Source organism: Rhinolophus sinicus, linkage group LG10 (genome assembly GCF_036562045.2).
Source record: "Rhinolophus sinicus isolate RSC01 linkage group LG10, ASM3656204v1, whole genome shotgun sequence".
Taxonomy (NCBI): domain Eukaryota; kingdom Metazoa; phylum Chordata; class Mammalia; order Chiroptera; family Rhinolophidae; genus Rhinolophus; species Rhinolophus sinicus.
The window spans coordinates 96,464,243-96,490,124 of NC_133759.1; the positions used below are offsets into that span (position 1 = coordinate 96,464,243).

General features: G+C 46.7%; 1 protein-coding gene across 5 annotated transcripts; it reads right to left on the minus strand.

The window, feature by feature from the left end:
- Positions 1–1,652: 1,652 nt before the first annotated feature.
- On the minus strand, positions 1,653–18,632 carry C1QTNF2 (C1q and TNF related 2). 5 transcript variants are annotated; one of them, XM_074313865.1, is made up of 5 exons: positions 18,391–18,461; positions 12,046–12,108; positions 9,470–9,529; positions 5,450–5,705; positions 1,653–2,433 (listed from the first exon to the last, which is right to left on the minus strand). In XM_074313865.1, the coding sequence occupies exons 4-5, from the start codon at positions 5,694–5,696 to the stop codon at positions 1,820–1,822; spliced, it is 861 nt and encodes a 286-aa protein (XP_074169966.1). In that variant the 5' UTR covers positions 5,697–5,705; positions 9,470–9,529; positions 12,046–12,108; positions 18,391–18,461; the 3' UTR covers positions 1,653–1,819. The 5 variants fall into 5 exon arrangements, with proteins under 5 accessions (XP_074169966.1, XP_074169965.1, XP_019595641.1 ...); XM_074313864.1 differs by lacking the exon at positions 12,046–12,108 and having other exon boundaries at positions 18,391–18,632; XM_019740082.2 differs by lacking the exon at positions 9,470–9,529 and having other exon boundaries at positions 18,391–18,443.
- Positions 18,633–25,882: the final 7,250 nt, after the last annotated feature.

Sequence of the window (25,882 nt, forward strand, 5' to 3'; positions counted from 1 at the left end):
GTTTAGGTCAGGCCCAGAAGTGGCGACCACAGAGCTTCAGGGTCCTGCCCATCTTGCTCAGGCTGGATTTATTATCCAGGCTACAAAGAGTTAAGTCCACTGCCTTCAAATGCCTCTATCCCAGTGGGAAGAAAAAGGAAGTGACCCTAAAAAAGGTAAATAAAAAGGAAGTGACCCTAAAAAAGGTAAATAAATAAATGAATAAACAAACAAACAAATAAAACTAGTCACGAATGCCTCCGTCCCAGTGTGAAGAAAAAGGAAGTGATTAAAGATGACCCTAAAAAAGGTAAATAAGTAAATAAATAAAACTATTCACGAAGGTGCCACTCAAGCTGAAAAGCTAACCCCTTCCCACAGGGGTGCCAGGCAGGACCCCGACCCACACATTAATCTGTTTGGGTCGCAAACCCCTTCCTTGGTTTCTCAGACCCATCCCAACCCCATACTTCCGTGGCCCAATGAGAATGTAGCTATTTTAAATAAACCCATCTTATTGATGAAGGGTGCCACCCCTTCCAGGACCACTCCAGGCAGTGTTCCCTGTTCCTGAGGGACCCACTGGCCTCTCCTTTCCAGCTAGAGTTCAGTGAGGGCAATCTACCAGGGAACTGTGGCTCCATCAGAAAGTTCTCTCCAGCAATGGACCTGTGGGGCCCTCTACACCAGCCCTTTGTACTGTGGTTTCTTATGTCCCTCAGATCCCTGCACATTGGAAACCCCTGGGGCGGCAGCCAGATTCATTTATATGCTACCCATTTCTGCTGTCTTAGCGCTGTGGTTCTCAGGCATGTGGGTAACCTGGTGTAGCTCACTGATTGAGAAGTGGGCCTGCAGGTGATTTGTAAATACTAGTAATAAAGTGCTTAAGTGTAGGACTGACTTGACTCATGCAGGGAGCATATTCAGGCTTACCCCTATATTCGTGTCATGCTCGCTCTTGCATTCTGATAAGCTTTCTTGAGCTGAATGAACTCTGTGAGGTACTGTATAATCTTCCAGCCTCGTGCCTTACACCTCCTGTCTCCTTCGTCACTTCACTGCATCTCTCTGGCCTTCAGATCAGGTTCTCAGATGTGCCAAGCTCTTTCCAAAGTCAAGGCCTTTACACTTGCAGCCCCTTCTGCCAGGACTCCTACCTCTTCCCCCACCCCCACACACCTCTGCATTGATCTCTCTCCTGCTTCAGTGCTTAGCTTAAAAATTAACCTCTTCCTGGTACTGACTTGGAGGGGACTTAAGAGAGCTTTGGGGAGTTGGTGGGGCTGAAAATATTCTGTTTTTGATCTACATGGAGGTTACAAGGTGTGCACATATGTAAAAATTCACTGAGCTGCCCATTTAAGATTCATAGACTTCACTGTATGTGAGTAAACCTAAAAAGATGGAATCTAAAAAAAAAAATTCCACCTCTTCCCTGCCTCCTGTTATTCTGATTACTCTTGACCATGGCATGTGCATTTCCATCCTGGCACAATAATTACATTATTTGTTTGTTTACTTGTAAAGTGTATCTCTCATTAGAATGTCAGCTCCACGAGGACAGAGCCTCTGTCTGTCTTGTTCACCGTGGCAGCTTCCAGAGTGTAGCATAGTGCCTGTCACACAGTAAATACTAAAAAAGAAAATCAGTGCATGGATAGAAGGCAGGATGAATAAAAAAAGCTTGGATTTAATGATGGGGAACCAGGGGCCGAGGAGGTAGGCCTGAGTGTGGAAGCTCCCAACAGCCAGCCCCCAGCAGACAGTTCGGGGGTCTTGGTCTGTAAGCCCAAGTGCGGGAGCTTGTTCCCTCCATGGAGACCCAGTGCTGGCCTGGCTACACCTCGTTGGGGTCGTCCTGGTCGGCGTAGATGAGAAAGCCTGTGAAGAGGCTGTCGGTCCAGTAAGGGTCGTAGAAGAGCCCGTTCTGCTCTGAGTAGAAGATCTGCAGCCAGACCTCGTCATCCTGCTTGAGAGCCAGGATTGTGGAGCCCGAGGCCACATCGTGGTTGCCTGTGTTGGCGTCGAAGGTCCGGATGCGGTACTGGCCGTTGTGCACCAGGCCGATGGCCAGGTGCTTGTTGGCCAGCGTGATGTCGTATGTGAAGTAGTAGATCCCAGGCACGCTGCAGACGAACTTGCCGCTGGACGCATTGTAGTGGCCGCCTTCGTTCATCAGGATCTTGTCAAACTTGATGGGCAGCCGCTCCCGTGGGTAGCTCTTGGTCACTGCCACGGAGAAGGCCGACCTGGCGTGGCTACTGCTGCAGCTGCAAGGGCCCGGGAGGCCCGGCTCCCCCTTCTTGCCCTTGGGCCCCTTCTTGCCTGGTGTGCCGTGCTTCCCCGGGGCACCACTCACCCCCTTGGGGCCTCGAGGGCCAGCCCGCCCAATGGCCCCGGCTTTGCCCTTTGGTCCTGGCTTTCCCCGGTTACCTGTCCGGCCAGGTGGACCTGGAAGACAGAGCAGCTGTTGTTACGGAGGGGCCCTCAGAAAACCGGGCAGAGGCAGTGGGCCTTGGCTCTTCATTCTTGGAGCACAAGCCTTCAGGTAATGGGAAGAACAGAGGCTTTGGAGTCACACAAAAATGAGTACAAGTCCTCATGGGATAACCTGGGATACTTCTCCCAGTCTTACCGAGAAAATGGGAATGGTGATACTTACCTTCCAGAATCATTGTGAATCAGGGCAAAAACAACCTGTACCAATGCACACCCTCCCCTTTTCCTGCCTTCTAAGAAAGAGTCTAGTTTGTTTACCAGACCAATCTTTCAAGGGGTATTGGGTTGAGAACAGCATTGGAAGAAGCCTCTTGATCTCAAAACATTGATCTTAGTGAAATCCCTGCCTAGTGCCCCAAATTCCTGCCCACATGTGAAGGGTATTTAGTGCAGCGGTGCTCGCAATAGCAAACACTCAGAACTAAATGCCCATCCCAGGGGAAATGAGGAAAAAATTATCGTCCATCCATGATGTGCAATTCTATGCAAGAGTTTTTAAAACTGAGGCAGATTTATGGGCACTGTAGGAAAACTTCTCTAAAATACGCTGTTAAGAGGAACAACCAGGTGACAGAACCTATTTTTGTTCAAAGGAAATGCTACCTATTTCTATCCCCATTTAAGTGCATAGAAGAATGCCTGGCCCATAGTCAATAGTGGCTAAATACTCTCGGCATATCCTGCAGAACACTTCCCATCCAACAACGCCTCTTGGTTTTTAATACCCATATTTCATAAAATGAGCATTTCTCTCAATACAACATTTTTGGCCAATGATTATATAGGAAAGATTTACGTTCATGTCCCCTAAACTCAGTACAACATTTTAAACAAAACATAGTACAGGTGAAGATCTGAGTGACATCCAAACAACTGTAAAATTGGGACAATTGATAGGCTGGCAAAATCGGCTATAGATGTTTTGAAAAGCGTGCTGAATGTCAATCAAGGAGCCTGCTTCTGACGGTTGCTGGTGCTAAAGAACATTTTAGCATCATTGTACACAGGGCAACTCTTTGGTAGCTACCATGTGAATGGGGTAATCAGAAAGTCATGTAAGCATTTTACATCCTAACAAGGTACTTTGCTCTTACATGTATACATGTAGGCGTTTTACTGTGTTTTAGAGTTTTGGGTTAACATGTAATGCATTTAAATTTTTCCTATTTTAAGTAATTGGGGAATAGATTCCCAAATAGTATTTTCTCACTGAACATGTAATTTTCAGGGGCAGAGTGCTTACACTAAGTGCCCGGCAATGCCTGGTATTATTATACCCATATGTAAACACATAGAAAAAGGCCAGGAAGAATACACAGTTAACTAGTTATCAGTGGTTACCTCTGGAGGATGAGGGGAGGACAAGAAGGGGTAGGAATTAAGGAGGACTGTTGCTTTATTTGTGTTGTTTGAGTATATTACAGTGAAAACGTATTTGTGTGTTACTCATAAAATGAAAAATAAATACAAGGAATGGGGGAAAATAAAACTAAGAAAGGTCACAAAGCTGTTCCTTGGAAAAATGAAAATAAACAAAAGGTGGGAGAAGGGGTTGAGAGATGTGGAGGAGTAAAGACACAGACGTTTTGGATTTAAGTTTTTGAGGAAGACAAACAAGGAAGCTTATTGGGAAGGTTCTACCATGTGTTATGTGATGTGTTTCCTTCTTGGTTACTTTTCTGAGAAACTTCAGGAAAAGCTGACTTTACTTTTCAAGACCTTCCTGGAGATGGATTTGTATGTGTCTGTCAGGGGTGGGTGGGTGTTTGGATGTTGTCCTGTACTATGACTGGGCTCAAGGTGACAAGGCTTTGTCTGGGTTACACATGTCAGGACTGTCTATCTCTCAACTCTGCCTTCCTGGCTATATTGGCTGAATGCTCAGCAGAGACTCAATACGTGGCACGAGAGGTGGCCCAAAGCAGCCCCAAGTCTACATCCTCATAACTCTTGATCAAGGGGTAAAAGTCCATAGCAGAGATACCCTCCATCCCCGCCCTCCCGCCCCGAGACCCCTAAGGTGAATGTCAGGGAAAGCTCTGGCTGGTCCCAAGTGGAGCAAATGTCCAGACCTGAGTTTACCACTGTGGTCAGGAAATGGCATCATGCTTTGTCAGTGTTAAAATGCCACACAAATAAAAGTTACGATGATTTCCCTACTGCTTAAAGTGTACACTTTGGGATATTGCTGACACTGGAAAGGATCTGGTTAACTGGGGTGAGAATTCAGAGACATAAGGAGAGTCAAGGCTGAGAGAGCCTGCCGAGAGTATACAATCTCCCGTATCTGCTGGCTGCCTGGCATCCCTTCTTCCGGGAGCAGCACTTCGCTGTTTCATGGGGTCCCAGTGAGGCTGTCAATCAGTGACCAACTGTCCTCATCACCCACCCACACACACACACCCAGGGGTGGGCACATGACCCAGTCCTGGCAAATGGTGGTACCTCACCTCCATGGTCAAAGGGACTGGTCCAGGATGTACATTTGATCAAGGAGGATAAGTTATCCTGAGCTTTGCTCTATGGATTATGTCCTGAGGAGGAAGGCTTGAGCCCACCAGTAGTTATTTCAGAATTTCCAGCGAGAAAGTTGTGAGAACAAAACCAACACACAGAGAGAAGCAGGGCCTTGACAACAATATTTGAGCTCCTGGACCCAGACACTCCTAAAGCTCAAGCCAATAAATTCCATTTGGGGCTATAAATTGGGTTTCTGTCACTTGCAACCAACAGAGCTCTGAAGAATATTTCAGGAAACTTGCCCCAACGTTCGTTACTCAGCAAATCAACGTTGCAGCTGGGGCAGGAACACAAGCTTTACCACCCACCGTTCCTTTCAGGAGAACATGTTAATTTTGTTCATCATCAGATAGGATTAATACAAGTTTTCACAACTTCACAAGCCCCCTCTGGGCCAGATGCTGCCACCCCAGGTAGAAACAGGAGGGGCAGGCACTGGGCCTCTTACCTTCCTCTCCGATGTCTCCCCGGTCTCCGTCCTGGCCATCCTGGCCATCTTTGCCGGGAAAGCCCATTCTTCCCACCATTCCTGAGGGCCCTGGGACTCCCGGGGGGCCGGGCGGGCCCTGGGGGCCAGGCAGGCTGCAGACAAGCTGAGGGGAGCCCTTCGGGAGCCCTTCTCTGCGGGCGAAGGCACCAAGCAGAGGGTCCGCCGCACAAGGGAGCGCACAGGCCAAGAGCACCCAGGGGATCATGGCGTTCACCTGTGGGAGGCAAGAGAGCTGTGAGCAGTGAGTCCCATCGCTGAGCAGACTGTGGTCAGTCAGAGAGGTGCCAGGGGAGGAGGTGGCAGCTGAGACAGACTCAGTTTTAGCTGTGGCTCCTGCTTTCTCCTACATCACGTACAAGTAGGTGGGCAGTGCCATCGTGTCTTGGGTACATATTTGGATGAGCTGAGTTGTGGGCTCAGAGTATACTTTGGAGGGGCCTTGGGGGTGAGGCAGCCATCCTCACACCGCCATCCTCTGCAGTGGCAGGACTTACAGCCCAGTGACAGCTGACTGGGGGGGCGCTGTGGACACAGAGAAACCATCCATGGTTTTCCTCAAATATGTGGCGCCAATGGAAAGCTACGAGGGCAGAAATACTTCAAACTGTAGGTGGTGACTGGCAACTAGGCTGCTTCTCCCAGGTGACTTGGGGTAGCACATCAGCAGGTGAGGAGAAGTGAAGCTTCCGTTCTGAGTGATGGGGCCCCAAACCTGAGCAACGCCTCCCCCCTTTATTATTTTTTTAAGTGAAAAGTATTAATTGAAACAATACACTCATGTTGTTTACAAAGTCAAATGATACTATAAGGCTTACAATGAAAAACTGTGATCTCCTACCCATCCTTAACCTCAACCCCCTGCCCCAAACTCTTTGGGCTATTTTTCTGGGTATTTACTTCCATTAAAAGACGATATGCTTCTACTAATTCTTTTGATTTATCGATTTTAGATATTACATTTTGAATCTTACTATGAAAGATGAGGATTCAGGTCTCTTCCACCACTCACTCGGCCCCTATTTCATCTCCTTCATGGAGTTCCAATATAGTTTTTGACTTAATCAAAATTCACTCTTTGAACTATTATAAGAGTATTGTTTACTGTTAAGCTAAGCACTGTCCTATAGATACACTTTCTTTTTGTACACACTTTTCTTACTGGAGGTATTAATAACTTTTATTCTTTCATTTGCTTAGTGTTAAATGTCATGATTAACTATAGTATCAAATATATCAGATAATCTATCAGTTCCATTTATTTTCCTGAAGGCATAAGTCTGGAAACCTCCATTCTCCTCCTCCAATCCTTAAACATGCCAGACACTTGTCCCCCCAGGATCCACCTTTATAATCATTGTGGTGATTCTCTTTGCCTCTCTCCTCTGTTATATCTGTTTTATGAATCCCATGTCTTTCTCTTTTCTTAAAAAAAAATTTATTATTATTTTTTACTCCCTCCTTTTGGTGACATATATCCTGCAATAGCTTCCTAGGAAGGAGGTAGGGAAGTAATAGTTTGGAGACTTTGCAAGTCTCCGTATGTCTTAATTGGACATTGTGTCCCTAAGGCTGGTGGCAGCAACAGCATGCTCGCAGCAACACTAGTGTTCCATGCCCGGAGGGCTCCAGTCCCTGGCCCTCGCTGTGCAGACGCAGAAGCCAGGAACAAGTGGCCTGTCCAAAAATCTCTGAACACACTGGCTCAGTCACTTTGTAATCAACAGCCTCTCCCCTGAGAATGAAGCCAGAAAGCGGACGGTTCAGGTACGGCTTCCTGCCGCGGGGATGAGCTCCTCAGTGGTCACTGCTGTGTGACTTTAGGCAAGCCCTTTCCCCCTCTCTGGGCAGCAGGCTCCCTACCTGCACAGTAAGGGGTTGGTTCCCACACTTGTGCGTGCATCAGACTGTCCTGGAGGGCTTGTTCAGACCCAGAGTGCTGGGTCCCATCCCCGCCCCCCAAGAAGACGATGGATTTGGATTTGCATTATTATTAAGTGTCCGAGTGATGCTGCTGGGGGTGGTCCAGGACCCCCTTTGACAACTACTAGACTAGATGGTCGCCAAGGCGCCCTCCCCTCTGATGCTGAGCCTTTCACTCTCCAGTCTTTCCTCTTTCCAGATATGAAGCTTTGCTGGTGTCACTCTTCCCACACAGCCTTAAGCTACCGGGGCCCCTCCCCCCATCTACGATGCTGGGGGCAGGGCAGAAACTCTGCTCCAGCGGTGGCCCTGCCAGCTCACATTTCCCTCCTGGGTCCTCAGCCTCCCTTCCCATCACACTCTGCTTTGTCCTGGGCCTAGGAGCCTGTCCAGACCTGTGGGCCACCTCTGGGAAACAGGCTGACCGCACCTCTCCTCCTGGCCTCTTCAGAATTGTTAACACTGGGAACCAATGAAGAGGAGGAAAAACTAGGTTTCTCCGCCAGGGAGGTGGGGGTCACAGCACTGCAGTGACCTGAGACGTGGGGTCTGTTCCACTTTCAGCCCTGATGCTCACCAACAGCGTGACTTTGGACAAGTCACTCTCCTTCTCTGAAACTCAGAGGGTTTCTGTAGGTAAGTGTCCTAGGGGTGCCCCTACACAGACAGAGATGATTCAGTACCAGTTATTGCTCAATATATTATCACATCATATAGTAACTAAGTTATTTTCTTTCTAGTTTCTTCAATCCTGATTAAGTCCAGAACAAACAGTTCCAGTCTGGGCACAGCGTATCTTTAATGTCTCCACACCCATCTCTAGCCTCCCTTTTTAACGAGGACCACTCTCTGTCACTGCACATCCATTCTAAAGGAACCTCGGTCAAGCCCCCACACACATGCACGCAGACCTTGGAAACCCCCAGACAGGAATACGGCGGCAAGGCCCTGAGGCAGAGCCTCTGCGGAGATGGAAGGAAGGCCTGTGGAACTATGTGAGGAAAGAGACTTGCACGGAGGCACAGTTCCGGGGATCAGGTCCTTGGAAGATGGTGCAATGAAAGACAGTGGGTGAGTGTTTGACGGGCTTAAAATCAAAGTTTCTGCCTGGGCACCAGGACACGAGATGCTACATACCAAATTGAGAACCAAAATCAGGCCAAAGTGAAGGATTGACAAAGGAACCGTTTAGGAGCTCCTTGTGTCACTCCTGGCACTCTTGTCAGATCAAAGATTTAAAAAAATGTAACCCCTGTCGCGGGGAAGGGAAGGAAGAGTGAACATGCACCTGAGGCCTGTGTGAGGAAGAGAGAAGGCAAGAGACTGGCTGTCTGCCTGGGTGGACGGGGAAAGAGAGCTCACTGTTGCTGCCTGGGAAGGGGGCTGTGAGCCTTCTGGCCCTGCTTGGTAGATGGGGGGCGCCAGACATTCCACAGTGGAGCTGGCCTGGGACAGAGGCATCCTGACAGAGAGTGAGCAATGATAACCATGAGGGGTTGACACCTGAAAACCAGAAACTGAGGACGAGGCTTGGACATGGCAGCGATAAAAAATGTGCATGGCTGGCCCCAGGGCCATTCAGTCATAGGGCCAATATGGGAAATCCCAAGGAGCCAGGAAAAGGCCCCCACGAAAGAGGCAGCTTCATTATTAGCCAGGCACAGAGAGGCAGGGAAGGTTAGTCTCTGTCCCAGTCTTGAAACATGGAAGAACCCTCCTGCTGTCTGTCCCCTTACCTGTCCTTTCTCTCCTTCCTTCCACCTGGAAAGAGGTGAGTTGAGAAAGGGAGCAGATGGCTCTGCCAGCTTTGCACCTGCACCTTCACTGGGGGACAGAAGTAACTCTCACCTTTAAATGAAGATCAAGGAAGATGGATTACCTGGGAGTGGGTTACCAGTGGCTAAATTATAAAGCGGCAGAGGGAGGCAAAACTAAAGCTGCAGCCCCTGGTGTCACATATGCTCCCCATGGAAGTGTTACACACATGATGTACTTTTGGAACATGGTGCCCTAGACACAGCCCAGGCCCCGGGAATGGAGATCTCCTCCCTTGCCTACTTGATGAGAGTCTTGGAAAACTGGTTGGTGTGGCTTGTGAGCTGCGACAGTTCTGGAGCCCTAGAAAAGAAACTGAATTCTTAAAGCAGGTTTGCAATTGGAAAGGTGCAATCTGCAAACATTTTGGACGATGTGGAGAGGGAAGAAGGGAGCAGGAACGAGTGTCCAAGGCAGGTGAAAGTCCTGTGAACGGCTAGATGAAGACAGGCAGGAAAGAGAGACAGCGTGATGAAAGGAGAGAGGGGATCATCCCTTTCCGTTTACCGCGCCCTCCCCTGGTCTCCACTGTCAGCCACACAGGCCTGGTAAGAGGGAGGAGGCTCTGCTCTCAGCCCAAGTCTGCCTCGCACCAGCCCCTTTGGACCATAGGGGTCGCGCTCAGTGACAGCTGGCCCAGGGCAGGCCCCAGTGGAAGGGTGGAGGAGCAGGGTTCTGGAACACGCAGGGAGCAAGGGATTTCTCAGAGCTGGAGCGGAGAAGTTCCCGCAGCCCGAGCCAGGAACTGTTTTGGAAATAAAGGCAGGGAGCATAGATTCTGATTCCAAATCTAGAGGGAGGGAGAGGAGAGTCCTTGCCCCCAAGGCACCTCCAAGGAAAACAAGGCTCCAAATAGCCCTGCTCCCAACCTGTGCCCCCACCCCTCCCGGGTTTGGTTCCCCAGCCTACTCTCCACACCAAGGTGGTGAGAAAACCTGGGGGTGGGGTGCCAAGGCACCAAGGAATCCAGATAGATTAACGCCTCCAGGGTCTTTTAAATAAATTCAGAATCACAAACTGGGGAGGGCCGCAAGGAATGGTCTAATCCAACCCCTTCAGTTATAGACAGGGGCTCTGAGGCAGAGGCAAACCGATGCACTGAACCCCTACACCATCCCAGGCACTGTGTGCTGCTCTTTCCCTGAATTCTTTTGTTTGAAGCTTACAATAAACCCTGGGAAGGGAGTCAACTTAATTGTTCCATTTTTCAGGGGAAGAGACAGAAGCTCTAAGAAGTCAAATGATTTACCGAAAAGGCACATATTAAAGCAGTGGGGATCGCATTCGAACCCGTGTCTAAGGGGCTCTGCAGACCACACGTAACCCACTGCACCTTACTCCCATCCCCTGCTATTTTTTCCTCTTTCGTAGAAGAGGAAACTGAAGAGAGGCTACTTCGCTCATGTTTACACAATTAGTTCGCGGCAGAAGTTATATTTGAACTTGGGTTTGGCTGACCCTAATGCCCAAATGCTTTCCATTATGTCAGCGTTTCTTTGATTTTTCCTCCTAAATATCCCGAATTACATAAGAGGCCTGGAAGTACGTGGCAAAGCTGCACAGAGCATGAGAGATTTCTTTGATATTCTGTGTTGTCATTACACACACACAACTTTGAAAATGTAAAAATGATGCTTTTTCTCCCCCTCAGGATACTTGAGTAAACCGATGCTTGAAGAAAACCTCCTGTTCTTTGAGAGGCCTGTACTTCGCTTAGCCAAGATGATGGGGGGCCCTGTGGGGTAGCCTCCTGGGCCCTGACTCTCCTCTGCAGGCGCCTTTGGAGTGTTAACAGTGTGTTCCCAGGGGCTCAACCAAAATACGAAAATACCGGGGTGCACAGAGCATACCCCTAGCCCATCAGCTCATTCCTTGCTGGGATCCTGCAAGAGCCTCCTCCCTGATCTCTTGCTCCCCCGCCCTCCGTGCCCAACATGCGCTCTCCACGTTGAAGCCAGAGGGCTCCTTTAAAAACATAACTCAGCCACGTCACTTCCTGGAGGATCTCACTCCAGTGGCTGCTGGCTGCAAATAGCAAATTTCAGAGCCTCTGACATGGTCCACAAGGCACAAAACGACCTGCCCCCCTGGCACCACCCTAACCCCAGCCCCTCCTGCCCAGCGCTCCCTTCTCCTTCAGGCTAAGTTCCTTTCTGCCCCTCTGCCTGAAACCCAGGGGCTCCACCCTCTTGGCGTGCTGGCTCTTTGTTCTTGTGTTTCAGCTTAAATGTCACTTCTTCCAAGCACTTCCCTGATGTACCCTCTCAGACAGCTCTCCCTTTGGACCCCAGCATCTTGTTTCTGTCTTTCCAGCCCTTGCAAGCTCACCTGTATTCACCATATTTGCCTGCTCACCTGCTTACTTGGGCCTGTTGCCTCTCCCAGTTGTGTCCCACGAAAATGGAAGCCCCATGGGAGCAGGGACCACAACTGCCCTGCTCTGTCCCCTGGGCATCCAACTTCCTTGCACACAGTGGGTGTTCAAGAAACACTTGCTTCATTAGTGAGTGTTTGAGACCCAGCGTCTGTCCTCAAGAAAATCCACAGCAAAGGGAAGACAGTGCAGTGGCCTAAATCCAAAAAGGCCCTGATCCTCTTGGATTTAAATAAGTTTTCTCCCTTCCTGTTTTTTTTTTTTTTTTTCCCCCTAACCCAAACCAGATCTAACCCCTCCCTGCTTTTGACCTCCGAGAGCACAGGGCCCCCACCCCTACTCGGCAGGGGTTGGGAGGGGGTTTGCAGAGGATTTTACATATAGCAGGTGCTCCATAAATATCTGTCTAACTGATCAGACAAAAAAAGTACTAGTCCTTCCTCACCTTTTAAAATAAACTGAGTTCCTAAATTGTCCTTTCTGATGTGAGTTGAAATGGGAAGTCTCCCTGCGGAAGGGGAAAAAAAATGTTAGTTGGTTAAACCCCCAAAATGGAATCATGAGGTGCCAAACTTGGATGCAGTTCTGTAGTCTGGTTTTAATTTGCCCAACCCCTGGGCCTCATCCCTCAGTTAAGCAGCTAAGGATTCAAAACTACACGTGTTCCAGGAAAACGGTGGGAGGTAAAGGGCCCTGCCTGAAGTCCACTGTCGAGGAAGGAGCCTCCGTCTTCCTCCTCCCTCTGCCGCTGGCTCTCAGGACATGGCCCCCGGGTTCCTTCCCAAAGGCCTTCCACCCAGACTGTGATGTGAGAGGGGCCCGAACTGGGACATCGGTCTCTCGCTGACTCTACCCAAACTTGGTCTGTCAGTAGAAACTCTGGAGACGCTTGTCTGCACCTTGAGCAAGGCTGCTGACACTGAGTTCTGAACAATCTCTCCTTGGAGATTAGAAGATGTGAATTATGCTCAAATCAATTTGACCAGTTGGTTATCTGGCTGTGATACACTGATAGGTAGGGTCTGTTTAACTCAGTGATGAAGAAACATGAGAAACCCAGCCACTTACTTTCCTCAGCTATACAATGGAAATAGTATACCTACTTCGTGGAGTTTGTGTAGGAATAATGAGATAATGTATTCAAAGCGTCTAGTCCAGTGTGTGACACAGTAGATGCTCAGCAATGGGACAGAACTCTGCCTAAAACGCCCCCGAATGCTAATTGGCTCCCTCCTCATCCTTCTAGTCTCAGGTCTAATATCCTCCCCTCAGAGAGGCCTGGCCCAGGACAGGATATCAAATAACCCACCCACCCCTGTTTAAAGGCTCAGACCACCCTGGTCTTCCTTTCAAAGCACTTGGCCCAAGTTGTGGTTATATATTTATTTGTTTCTTGAGTCGTGAACCGTGTCCTTGCCCTGAAGTGGAAGGTCCAGGAAAGCAGATGCCCTACGGGTCTGGCTCCCTGGTATGTCACCAGAGCCTAGCACAGCGCCTGCCCTGCATGCAGTACGAGCTCAGCTCACACTGGTGGTTGTTCCAGCCTTAAATGAAATGGCTACTCATAACAAAAGAGCAACGGGATCAAAAGGATTTCAGCAAGTGCGTGGATGACAAAGCCACATGTGGCTACTGAGGGAAACCTAGTGAGGTGACTGGACTTGGATTCAGAAGATGTGGGTCCCTGTCCTATTTTTGTAACTTACTGGTCATGTGACTGTAGAAAAGTCATTTCTTCTTATGTGGGTGTCGGTTTCCTCACTCCTCCCTTTTAAAATGGAGGTAACACTCACCCTACCTGCCTCACAGAGTTGTTCTGAGAATCAAACAAGATAATGGATGTTGAAAGCAAAGCGTGATACACAAACTAGAGCCTTGTTTACAATTGTAATTGCCGCCAACTGCAGCGGAACTACTCACAGCACACAACCCTGACCTCATACTAGGTGCCCCTGGATCGTTTCACCGGAGGCCTCGTTCTGGGTAGGGGAGGACACAAAAATCTGACCCAACTGGGCAATTCTCTGGGTGTTTGGAGTTAAAAGGGAAGGAATGGGGCAGGGCTTGCTTGTAGATGAACTTCGCTAAAAACTGACTTTGATGGGAGTGCAAATTCTATAATGAAAAACACTCCACACCCTCCTTGAATTCCAGGAAGAAAATTGGGAACAGCCCTCTCTGGCTTCTCTGAAGAGCCGAGAGAAACCAATTGCAGGAGAGAGGGGCTGGCTGCAGTGACTCACTCGGGGCTCGCCCAACGGTCCCCTTTCCTGGGAACTCCAAATTGATGCCCATTTGGAAACACTCCAGCATCCAGAGTCTAAAAACAGAGCATTAGAAATCATTGGACCCATCTGCCAACAGGCTCCAGGAAATATCTGGTCTACTGTTTTCTTTCTTCCACCCTCTATTTCTGGCTCATTCTAGAAAAAGAGATGCAAGGCCAAACCATGACCTAATGAGGCCTCAGGCGCCAGGACCTTGTGGGGTTTGTCTCAGCGGCGCTGCTGAAAGCACCCAGAAGTCAGCCTGGTGGTCACGGTATTAACATCCCAGATCCTTAGAAGCCAGCAAACGTATCATCTGGGCCCTGGGCTGCTTCTCATTGGACCTCAGCTGCGAGGGCCACAGTCAGGCTTTGGGGTGGTTGAGGCCAAAGCCATCAAGCTTCGGACGTGCCCAGCACTGCAGCGAGAAAGAAGGATCTAGCGGGTGTTGGGGGAGGGACGAGGCCCGAAGGTATTCAGAGCCAGGTATCCAGCTTCTCCTGACAGTCAGCCTCCAAGTGGCAGATCAGAGGGCTGGGGAGCACGTTTGAATAGCGCTGTCCAACCGGCATATGATGTGAGGCCACATACGTCATTTTAAATGGCCTTATTGCCATGTGCAAAAGGTTAGAAAGAAAAGCAGGTGAAACGAATTTTACTAAGGTATGTTGTTTAGTCTACTAGGTCTCAAATAACATCATCACAACATGTAATCAATGTAAAAATGATTAATGAGAGACACTTTACATTCTTTACTTAGTACTAAGTCTTCGAAGCCTGGTGTGTATTTACCACTGGAAGCACATGTTACTTCAGGCCGGCCACATTTCAAGGGCTCATTTCACATGGCAGCTATTGGACCAGCTCTAAGCATAGATGCTTGACTTGAAATTCCACCAACTATCTGTGGGGCCTTTTACAAATTACTTACTCTCTCTCCCTCAGCCTTCTCCTCTCCAAAATGGGGACGACAGTAACAGTATCCATCTGAGAAGGTGGCTACAACAATACATAATGTTCCTGGAAAAAGGTTTGGCACATGGTAAGAGGTATAAAAAGCATTACCTATTATTATGCATTATTTCATTATTTTCTTGTCCTTAGAATCAAGCAAGATAATGGATGTTGGAAGTAAAACATGATGCAAAAGTTTAGACACTGTTTAAAATTGTAATTGTCACCAACTGCAGTTGAGCTCATGAAAAACAGTTCTGAGCTCCCTCTGTGCGTCCCGTGGTGTTTCAGGTAGAGGCCTCTGTAGTCTCCTAATCAATTCTCCATTTTCACATAAGCTAGTTTGAGTTGTGTCTCTGTCGGTTGCTACCAAAAGGGAGTCTTACTGAGGCCCCACACCCGTGAGCCACCTGGCGTGTTCATGTTCCATAATACAAAGACACGTGAGTCCGATAGGACAGTGCTTAGCTTGGCAAGTGACAGGGGGCCAAATGGGACATCGTGTGTGCCGGTGCTTGGCACCATGGCTTCACAAGGATGCCCAATAAATGGTGTTGCTTATTCATGTTACCTTTGAGGCCAGACACTGGGATCTGAAATGAAAATGTGTGGGTGCCACTCTTATAGGGCACAGCATCTGGTTATACGGAGGGTCCAGCCTGGCACACCTGTGTGACTGGGAGAGAAAGCACACCTCGCTCCTCCTTTCTCTTTGTAACAGGCTGTCTCTCAGAGGACAGCCAGGACCACGCTGAAGGCAGGGAAAGGAAATTTGGGGGTTAGATGACCCCTTGGAATGATATAGAAGGGATCCAGGAACTGAGGGAGAGGAACAAAGTCTGAACTCTGTCGGGCAGGAGAGAAAAGGCTAGCTTTTCCTTGACTTCCCTGGGCTTGCTGGTCTTCATGGAGTCACTTCTGGTCAGACCCTGACGGACATTTGAGATAACTCTAAAGGTCTGACACAAGATAGGCCTTTAAGAAGCAGAGAGATGGTCTGGTGGTTAAGAAATGGTTAAGAATCATTTTCTAGCTGTTTGACCTTTGTCAAATTATTGAACCTCTCTAAGCCTCAGTTTCCTTATCTGTAAAATGAGAAAAAAACAATACTGTATGGTCATATTTGAATCATTTGAATTTGAAGTCTCATGCTACAAAAATATTTATGGTTTCACCTTATGTGTGAAAATTTGTCAAGGACCTTGCAAGGCAGTATGAATTATAAATTGTAAACTGTATTTATGCTATAGCCACACGAGACAGCTCTATTCTAACATATGAACAGAAATACTGCCATCCTTCGGCAGGTGAGTTTTGAATGATACCCGCTTGAATGATTTGAGGTCTTTAGGAATGTCACCCTGAGAAATTTGGTTGCCTGTACCTCCCTTTTAAAGTAACTATGAGTATTAAATGAGATAATGCAGTAACCAGCCCACAGGAAGCACTCAGTAACAATAATGTTCTCCTGATATAACAATAATACGTGAAAACAAGGAGAGATATGACGGGAGAAGTTAAAAGATATTATCATCCCCATGTGGCAGGAGAGAAAACAGTTCAGAAAAGTGAAGTCATTTTTCCCAGGTCAAAGCTGGGATGGAACCCAGGCCTGTTAACTCAGGGCCCGGGGCTCATGTCCACAAAGCCTTAACATGGCAGCTGTGCGTGTGTGTGTGGTAGAAATAAGCCATTTACAGAAATGCACAAATCCCAAGAAGGATTATTTCCTTGAAAAAAGATTCGGCATCAAACTCCTTTCAGAAGTAAACCTGGACTAGAACTTGACGAGCAGGAGTCCTGTTTGTGCAGGAGTGCATCTCCTGGAGGCAAAGCCAGGCTGGAGGCCTTGGCCCTGCAGGAAGGAGTGTGCGAAACTGTGAGTGTCTGCAGGGACTCTTACCTGATGAAGACATTTGGGAGTAGGAGGCAGCAGAGCAGGGGCTTTGGGAAAGAGGGTTCAGTTGTCTATGTCCACTCAGCGGACAACGATGAGAGAAGGTACAGCATGGTAGGGCAGAATGGAGGCATTTACAGAGAAGGAAGTAACTTCTTGGGGACTTTGCTGAATATTTGATGGAGGCAGAGTAGCTTCAATGATGACCCCAGATTTGTGAAAGAAATCTCGAATCACCGGTACAAGGACACACTACGACACCATTGTAAGAGCAAAGCAGGTCTATATATGCCGATATGGAAAGATGGCCAAGATACACAACGTGAAAAAAGCAAGTTGCAGCATGGAATGTAAAGTATGATTCTCCTTGAGTTAAAAAAAGATTAGATGCACACAAATATAGATGAAATTTCTGAAAGGACACAGCATCTTGTCGAAGAGGTTACCTTTCAGAATTAGGGAGGGGTGTGTGGGCGTTTACTTTTCACTTTCTACCTTTCTGAACTGTCTTGCCATGAGTATTCTTAGTTTTAGGTCATTTATAACAAAAGGTAACACTAATGTTTAAGGATTAGAAGACAGGCAAGGTTGGTGTCCCTGCGAAGGGATGGGAGAAGTCAGACATTTGGGAAGAAACCGCCTCGCGGTGCACTTGGTGTGTTAGAAGGGAGGGCAGTAGTGATTCTCTGCCAAGGTGGAGGGTCTGACAAGCTGGCGGTGGAAAGTGGGCATAATGGATATGATGACCAGACAAGAGGATAAGTCGGAGGAGAACTGTGCAGACAGGAGGGCAGAAATGGAGATGGGAGGGGACAGCCTTCAAACAATGCTACCTGCGCATGGGTCTTCAGACATCGCGGTTGCAAAGTGCTGGTTCACATGGCCGGGACGCAGGGTCTCTGGGAGACGGCCAGTCTAAGGGGGTGACTCTTGAAGGGTTTTAGGCAAGAGAATTTCGTGGTAAAAGAACAGAGGAAGATCGCAGAGAATGGGCAGTGGCGGTGGGGATGGAGAAGTATGAGCAAAGAAAAAAAAGAAGACAAAGCTTGCAGACAAGCAGTTTGGAGGAGGAGGGAGAGCGAAGAGAGTTATGAAGAACCGGGTGCAAATCTCAGTTTGCTGTTCAGTACCTTTGGAGCTCAGTTTGCTCATCTGTATAATGTATTTAATTAAACAAATACTGTGAAGAGTAAATGAGATAATGCACTGGATAAATGTTAACTGATTGTTAGCTCAGGTTTTGGACTCAGACTTACCAGGGTTCAAGCCCCTTTACCACCGGTTACTAGCTGTGCAACCCTGAGCAGCTCATTAACAACTCTGAGCCTGGTTCCTCGTGTGCAGACGGGGGTAACCTGTTGTCATGGAAATGAAACAGCACACGCAGAGGGCTGGCAGGGCCTGGCACAAAATAGGCGCTCAATAAATGGCAGCGCTGTTACGATCAACAGGTAAACCACTGAGCACAGAGCCTGGCGAGTGCTCAATAAATGTTAATTCATGTTATAATTCAGAAGGCGGAGGTCGAGAGCTAGGAATCCCCCGGCTACCTGGCCTGCAAAGAGAGAGCGCTCGCAGGCGTCCCCCTCCCACCTCCTCCTACAGCACCGCGTATCCTCCCCTCCCCGCCCTCCCCGCCCGCACGTTCCGCGGGCAGCGGGCGGACACTCACCCTGGCTGCCGCGGGCCACGTCCAGGAGCGTCCGGGGCGACTAAGCAAGTGGTCGGCTGTGCTCCGCGTCTCCGCCTCCCGCGGCGACAGCAACCCCCTCGGCGCCTGCCCCAGGCATACTTTTTCCATCCCGTCACTAGCCGGAGCGCCTTCCTCCCGGTCACGTGGGCAGGCCTGCAGAGCGGCACTCTCCCTTCGGAGTCGGTTTGGAAAAACTTCCAGCGCAGAGTTACAACTTGGGTGTCCGGATGCATCTCTCTGTGGGTAGAACCTGTCAGTGTGTTTGGAGGTTTACATGCATGAGAGTGATTGTTATCCAGGAGTTTGCAAAGGTGTGGGCACGTCTGCTTGTGTCTGAAGAGCCACCTGGGGTGCATGCATGTGAGCGTTCATCCGCTGTGGATTTGAGGGTGCCTGCATGATGTCTGCGTGACACCTGTTTGTACAGGGGCTCATTCTGGGGATGCTTATATGTATGCATGTCTCGCTGTGGATTTTGTCCAGCTGTGAGTGTGCACACATGTAACAGTGTGGATAGGTGCCCTGTGTCGCAGCCTTCACCTTCCTCCTCCCGGGAGTTGAGGCTTCGCTAGCCTCACTCTCTGGCCCAGCCCTGCTGGAGTTCCCAGATCCCAGAGCAGGCAGAGCGATCCTGTTTAGGAAACAAGCACAAGCTAGGGGTAAGAAAGGTCATCAGAGGCCTGGCTTTTGCTTCTCCCTCTTTGTTCCACTGCTGTCTTCCACTAGGTACCAGTACTTCACTCAGCTGCCAGAGCATCTGGTTAAAGGATGGTATAGGATCCAGGATTCAGTCAGAATTTTAATGCAGGTACGTATTTGAACTCTAATGCCAGTTCCACCACCTTAGACAAGTCAGTTACCCCATAGATGGTGCTTCATTTTTTGAAAAGTTGGGAGAATAATAATATGACTGCACTATCTTTACCCCCAAAGTCGGGACTCTCACTCATAAAGGTGTTTGGTAAGCCATTGAACCATGTAGAGACTTATATTACATAAATAGTATTTGAGGATAAAAATTAGTTGGGCTCAACGAACATTCATTCAGCAAACATTTAATGAGCATCTATTATGTGTCAGCCCCCAAGGTAGGTGCTGGGGATATAGCAGGAAACCGAATAGGCTAAGGTGTCTGCTCTCATGGAACTTAAGAGTCTAGTGAGGACGGTGCAAGTGGTTTCACGTGACATGAGTGTTACAGAAGAGAAAAATAACTTTGAGTATAGAACTGGGTGGTCAGGGGAAGGCCTGGGGAAGTGAGGTTCAGTCGAGCCCTGGGGGGGACTGAGACTGGTCTGGGTGTAGGGGAGGTGCGAGCTCTAGACACGAATGAAGGATGAGGTGAAGTAGAGTGTAGTGTGTTGATTCATAGGTGGCTGGAAAGGGGGCCTCTTTCCACCACCCGCTCTGGGTAAGTTGGTCTGTTCCCAGATGTGTCAAGAGTTGAAAAAGTGAGGAAACCTGGCTTAGAATGCCTGGAGGCACTTTAGAATCTAAAGGTCTCATGAAAGCACCTTTCCCAGGGTAGACGAGGGATCTCTGTGATTTGACATCTTTCCAGCCTCTTCTCTGAGTTTTCCTGTATGTCAGGGTTTCTCAGCCCCAGCTCTATAGTTTGGGGCTGGATAAATCTTCATTGTGGGGACTGTCCCGTGCATCGTAGGGTGTTGAACAGAATGTCTGGCCTCTACTCTCTAGATGAGAATAGACAACCCCTATCCACACCCCACCCGTGTGACAACCAGAAATATGTCTAGACATTGCCAAATGTCCTAAGAGGGGCCAAATCACCCTTGATTAAGAACCCCTGCCCTATGGGTAGCCTTGCTTTGGTCAGGGTATCCTCCTTGCTGGATCCTAAGTAAACTTTCAACTTTTATGTTTCTATACCTCCACTGATGCAGTTCTCTCTAACCAGTGCCCACTCTTGTACCTCTCCACAAAGCCTTACCCATATGTCTACTAGAAATGCATGGCTTCTATCTGCCCAGTACCCCTCTGTCCATTGGGAAAGTCTGTATGGGTGATTCTCAGGTGTACTGGGTGGTAGGGAAAGAGTGGTCCATCCCAGCGCTCTGCCTGCCCTCTGGCTGCAGGGGCAGGGGCATGTGGACCAGATACCTTTTCCTTTTATGCCCAGTGAAGAATCCAAACTGGGCATGAGACCCAAGCAAAGCCAATCAGAATCTGTCCATGTGATCTCAATGGGAGGGCACTGCTTTTCTTCTGAATTGTTAATGGTAAGGAAATGGCCCTGGGTTGCCACTAGCCTATTTCCTGCCACTTGGAGAAAGGCTGCTTATGGCAGGACATAATGACACCAAATAGAGGCAGATTCAGGAAAACTGAAAGGTGCAGAGCAAGTGCTATGACTACATTATCAGGGTCCTTTGTTCAGATACTTGGGCTAAAACATTCACATTCTCATATTCCGTCTCTTTCTGTAAGCTGGTTTGAGTTATTTCTCTCAGTTACCATGGAAAGATATTATCCTAACGCAGTGTCCTTCAATGCCTGGTTCAAATCGTTCCTCTTCCGTGAAGTCCTCTCAACACAGAACAGTATAAAGAAAATGCTGTCTTTGAATTCCCAACTGGTGGTGTCCTGGAGCCAGCAGCCAATTCTGTGACTCTCTTCCTAACTCTGAGTTTACTGATGTCACATTAGCAGTTTGAAATCATCATAGTGGGAATAATTAGAGTATGGACATCAGTATATGCTGGAAATCCAGGCTGTCTTTCCCCCAAACCAGCCCTGAGCCTGTTTACCAGGACATCACTGTCTAACCCCCTTTCAGTTGTAGCACCCATGTGGATATTAGTAATGTGCTGATGGGTGACCTCCCCAGGTTCTTGAATATGGTGAAGTTGGGAGGAAAAGTGCCCTGACCCACACTGCATCTGAATCTTCAGCATTTCAAAGGAGGAAGGGTCCTAAGAAATAATTTGGTCCATCATCGTCATTTCACACGAGGACAAAGAGGTCCAGCGTCCTTCAGTGACTGGGTAGACAAATAAAGTCCAATATCTTTGGTCTTATATCTGTTATCAAAATGGAGGCCTTCCTGTTTGCCTTTTTTCAACCTTTTTTTTCCTTCTCCAATTTTGTTACAAAAGAGGGTTTAAAAACAACTGTTGAATCATCCCAAACAGCTAATGGCCAAGACCCAAGATGTCGATGTTTACTTTCCACCAGGGGCTTTGGGGCTGAGATGTTCTCCAGCATTACGTCATTCCAGATGGGGTCTCATGACCGTGGCAGCACCGGGGGAACAGCTGTGGACAGAGAGGACTTGCTGCCATTCCACAGAAAGATGGTGATATCAGAGAGAATGTTGGCCGATCTGTGGATTATGTCACTGAGAATGAAACAAGATGGCAGCTGAACTGCAAGGAAAGCTTGCAGATTTATAAAAATGAAAAATACACAATTTATTTTTTGACATAGCTGTTCTATTTCCTGTAATATCCTGGAAGTGAGTATAAGGATATTCATTGCAACCTTGTTTGAACTAATAAAAGATGGGAAACAATCTAAATGTCTAGCAATAGGGGACTAATTAGTTATTATACATACAGAGAGGCAGAACTCCATGTGCTGTATATTATGGAATTATCTCCCCAAGACACATTGTTTAGTGAGAAAAATAGGAGTAGAACAGTGTATATAGTTTTCTACCACTCGAGTTAAAAAAAGAAGAGGTGAGGAAAACACACAAACGCATGGATATATGAGCATAATATATCTTTAGAAAGATATACAAAAAATTATAACACAAGACGTTTCTGCAGAGGGGAACTGGAAAACAGTGGTAAGAGGGAGACTTATTTTTCACTGTATGTCTTTTGGAACAATTTGATTTTTAAAACTGTGGGAATCTATTACTTATTAACACCCATCCCCCAATATATATATATATATATATTCTTAAGTATATGCTATGTTGCAGTTCTTGGAAATTCTTCCTTTGCTCTTATGGATGAACTAGATCTGGGAAGGGGCAGAGAGTTTAGAGAGTTAATAATAGTAAACTCCTGACAATTATATACTTTTTAAAAACAATAACATTACAACAAGCAGTCTGTTCCACTCCTCCAAGTTTGGGACAAGTATTTCCCCATTATACAGCCGTAGGAACTGAGGCCCAGAAGCAGGCCATCTTCCTGAGGTTACAAAGGGAGTAAGGGCAGAGTTGGCATGGGACCTCAGATCTCGCCCCGTCATACGCCCCTTCCACGAGACCATATTTAGCTGGGCAGAGGTTTTAACAAGCAGAGTGGTTTTCATGGGAAGGAAAAGAGTTCTGAGAGGTTCTTCTGGCCTCAGGTTTCAGGAGAGTTAAAGCCCTGCCTGAGCCAGCTCAAGCTCCAGCACAGATGAAGTCAGATTAAAATAGACACCACTTATGTTCAACGGGAAATGACCCAGAAAAGATCCAGCCAGTTTCCAGATGTAACTTGAAGGGCCTCAGTTAGAAAGACTACATTGGAGAATCTGATGCAATAAGCTCTGGAGGTTTCTCAACTCTGTGTGGGGATCAGAAATGAACAGACGTTTGATGGGAGGGAAATGCCCAAAAAGAAGGTCTAGAGGTTTCTGCTTTATAGAATAAAGCTTGGGGAGAGCAGTCCATGAATGAGAATAGCACGGCTTTGCCACATTTAGCCAGCATCATTTTGGGAGAACATACAAGAAATAAAGGGTCTATCCCTGCCTTTTGGATGGGAAGAAAAGCAGAGATCCCAGATTAAGGAAATGAGGTGTGATTAAACTGCATACATGAAATTCAGCTAGTGGCTGGAAAGAAATGTTTTCTCTGGTGGCTGTTGCGAGGTGGAAGGAAACTTATTTCTCTAAATCTTGTATTTCAAAAGACTTCTACAGATTTCTTTTAAATAACACCCAGATGACACTTAGTTCTACATATCTCATCCACTTGATTTAAAATATATACAATAAAAAAATTAAAAATCTTAAAGCAAACTAGAGTGTGTCTAATGTGCTACCACTTATGAAAAAAAAGTTACACAAAATACATGAATGTTTATGTGCAACAATCTCTTTAAAAATACATAACCTGGTAACAGTGGCTGCCTCTGGGGAGAACTGTGGAGCTAAGAGATAAGGGGGGAGATGCAGCCGCCACGGTACTGTTTTGATTTACCATATGCCGATATTACATGTTAAAAATAAAACATACTCTTAAAAAAGCTCAAAGGGGAAACATACCTTTATAATGGAGAGATTTGGTGGCCAGTCTGTTAACCAAATAAGGAAATTTAGCATTACCAAGGGTATAACAACCTGACATTATATGATGCATTAAGGGTTTTAACCTGAATATAATCAAGCCTTCCGATCTAACCTCTGATTAGCAGAAAACATACAGAAGACAGGAACTAGTTAAATGATATAGGAGAAAACAACTCAGAGTGAGACATTTTTTCAAAATGTTATTGCCCTACAAAAATTAAAAGGTGGTTCAAAAAAAATAGTAATAAAATATATTTTGGGGGCAGTTGGAGGAATTTTGAATATTGTCTGAGTATTAGACAATCTTAAACAATTACTGTTAGTTTTCCAGAGTGAATAATGCTTTTGTGGTTATATAGGATGATGTCCTTATTCTTAGAAGATACATGCTGAAGTACGGAGGGGCGAAGAGACATAATGTTGGAAACTCACTTTAAAATGGCTCAGTCCCAGCCAAAAGAAAAGCTAAAGGAGTTCATCACCACCAAACCAGTATTACAGGGAATGTTAAAGGGAATTCTTTAAGAAGCAGAAAAAGAAGAAAGATTAAAAAAAATATTTAATAATAAAATGGCAATAACTACATATCTATCAAAAATTACTTTAAATGTAAATGGATTAAAAGCTCCAATCAAAAGACATAGGGTGGCTGAATGGGTAAGAAAACAAAACCGTTACATATGCTGCCTATAAGAGATTCACCTCAGATCAAAAGACGCACACAGGCTGAAAGTAAAGGGATGGAAAAAGATATCTCATGAATACGGAAATGAAAAAAAAAAAAAAAAAAAGCTGGGGTAGTAATACTTATACCAGACAAAATAGTTTTTAAAACGAAGGCTATAACAAGAGACAAAGAAGGGTCCAGTAATTCCACTTTTGGGTATTTATGTGAAGGAAATCAAAATACTATTTCAAAAACACGTGTGCATCCATATGTTCACTGCAATATTATTTATAATAGCCAGGATATGGAAGCAACCTAAGTGTCCATCAAAAGATGAATGGATAAAGTAGAAGTGGTACATATATACAATGGAATATTACTCAGCCATAAAAAAGAATGAAATCTTGCCACGTGCAACAGCATGGACGGACCTAGAGGGTGTTATGCGAAGTGAAGCAAGTCAGACAGAGAAAGACAAATACCATATGATTTAACTTACATATGGAATATAAAAACAAAATAAACAAACAAAACAGAAACAAAACCATAGATACATAGAACATTTTGAAGGCTGCCAAATAGGAGGGAGGTTGGGGGATGTGTGGAAAAGGGGGATTAAAAAATATAAGTTGGTAGCTGCAAAATAGTCATGGGGATGTAAAGTACAGCATAGGGAATATTGTCAATATTATAATAGCTACGTAGGGTGTCAGATGGGTACTAGATTTATTTATAACTTCATAAGTCATAGAATGTCTAAGCACTATGTTGTACACCTGAAACTAATATAATATTGTATATCAACTATAATTGAAAAATAAAAAAATATTTAAAAAATAAATGGGATCATACAATAAAAAATAAAGAAAATGGCTCAGCACACACACACACACACACACACACACACCTTGGTTATTAAACTGTAGTCTCTTAGCTTTAAACTCGGCTCTGTGATCCCAGGGCTGGGACTTCGCAAATCACTTCTCCTTGGCCAACTGCCCTTCTGTTAGTCTGCCAATAGGCGGCGCTAGAAGGAGACTGGAAGTCTAGAAGAGGCAAGGAACTGCTCTGCTCCTTTCTGTTTTGCTTCCTATTACTGTCAGTGTCACCCAAGTAATAGTTGCTTACCCTGGCAGTGACAGTTATTTCCTGTAGGAGCAGCTGGTTCAAGTTCACATTTTTTTCCACAGTCTCAGAACCACCCTCATATGCTGCTTTAGACATACCAGACATACCAGTATCAGCAGGTAGATGCCTCTGTCTCAGCTCCATCAGACCCTTCATCTAAGCTTCTACATTTTATGAATTCCAAGCTCTTTCCCCTTGTTCTCCCTCCCCTAGGAATGGTAACCACTTTCTGCATTTACTACACTATTCCTTTTGCCTTCTCAGTTCTCCAGTACCCGGTTAACAATTCTTTATATTAAATTCTCTCTGCAAAAGTAACTGGAGGAGTTTGTCTCCCGACTGAACCTTGACTACTACAGACATTTATACCAGGAGCCCCAGGAAACAGACCCTTAAAGATGGGATTTTCTTAGGTGTTTGGGT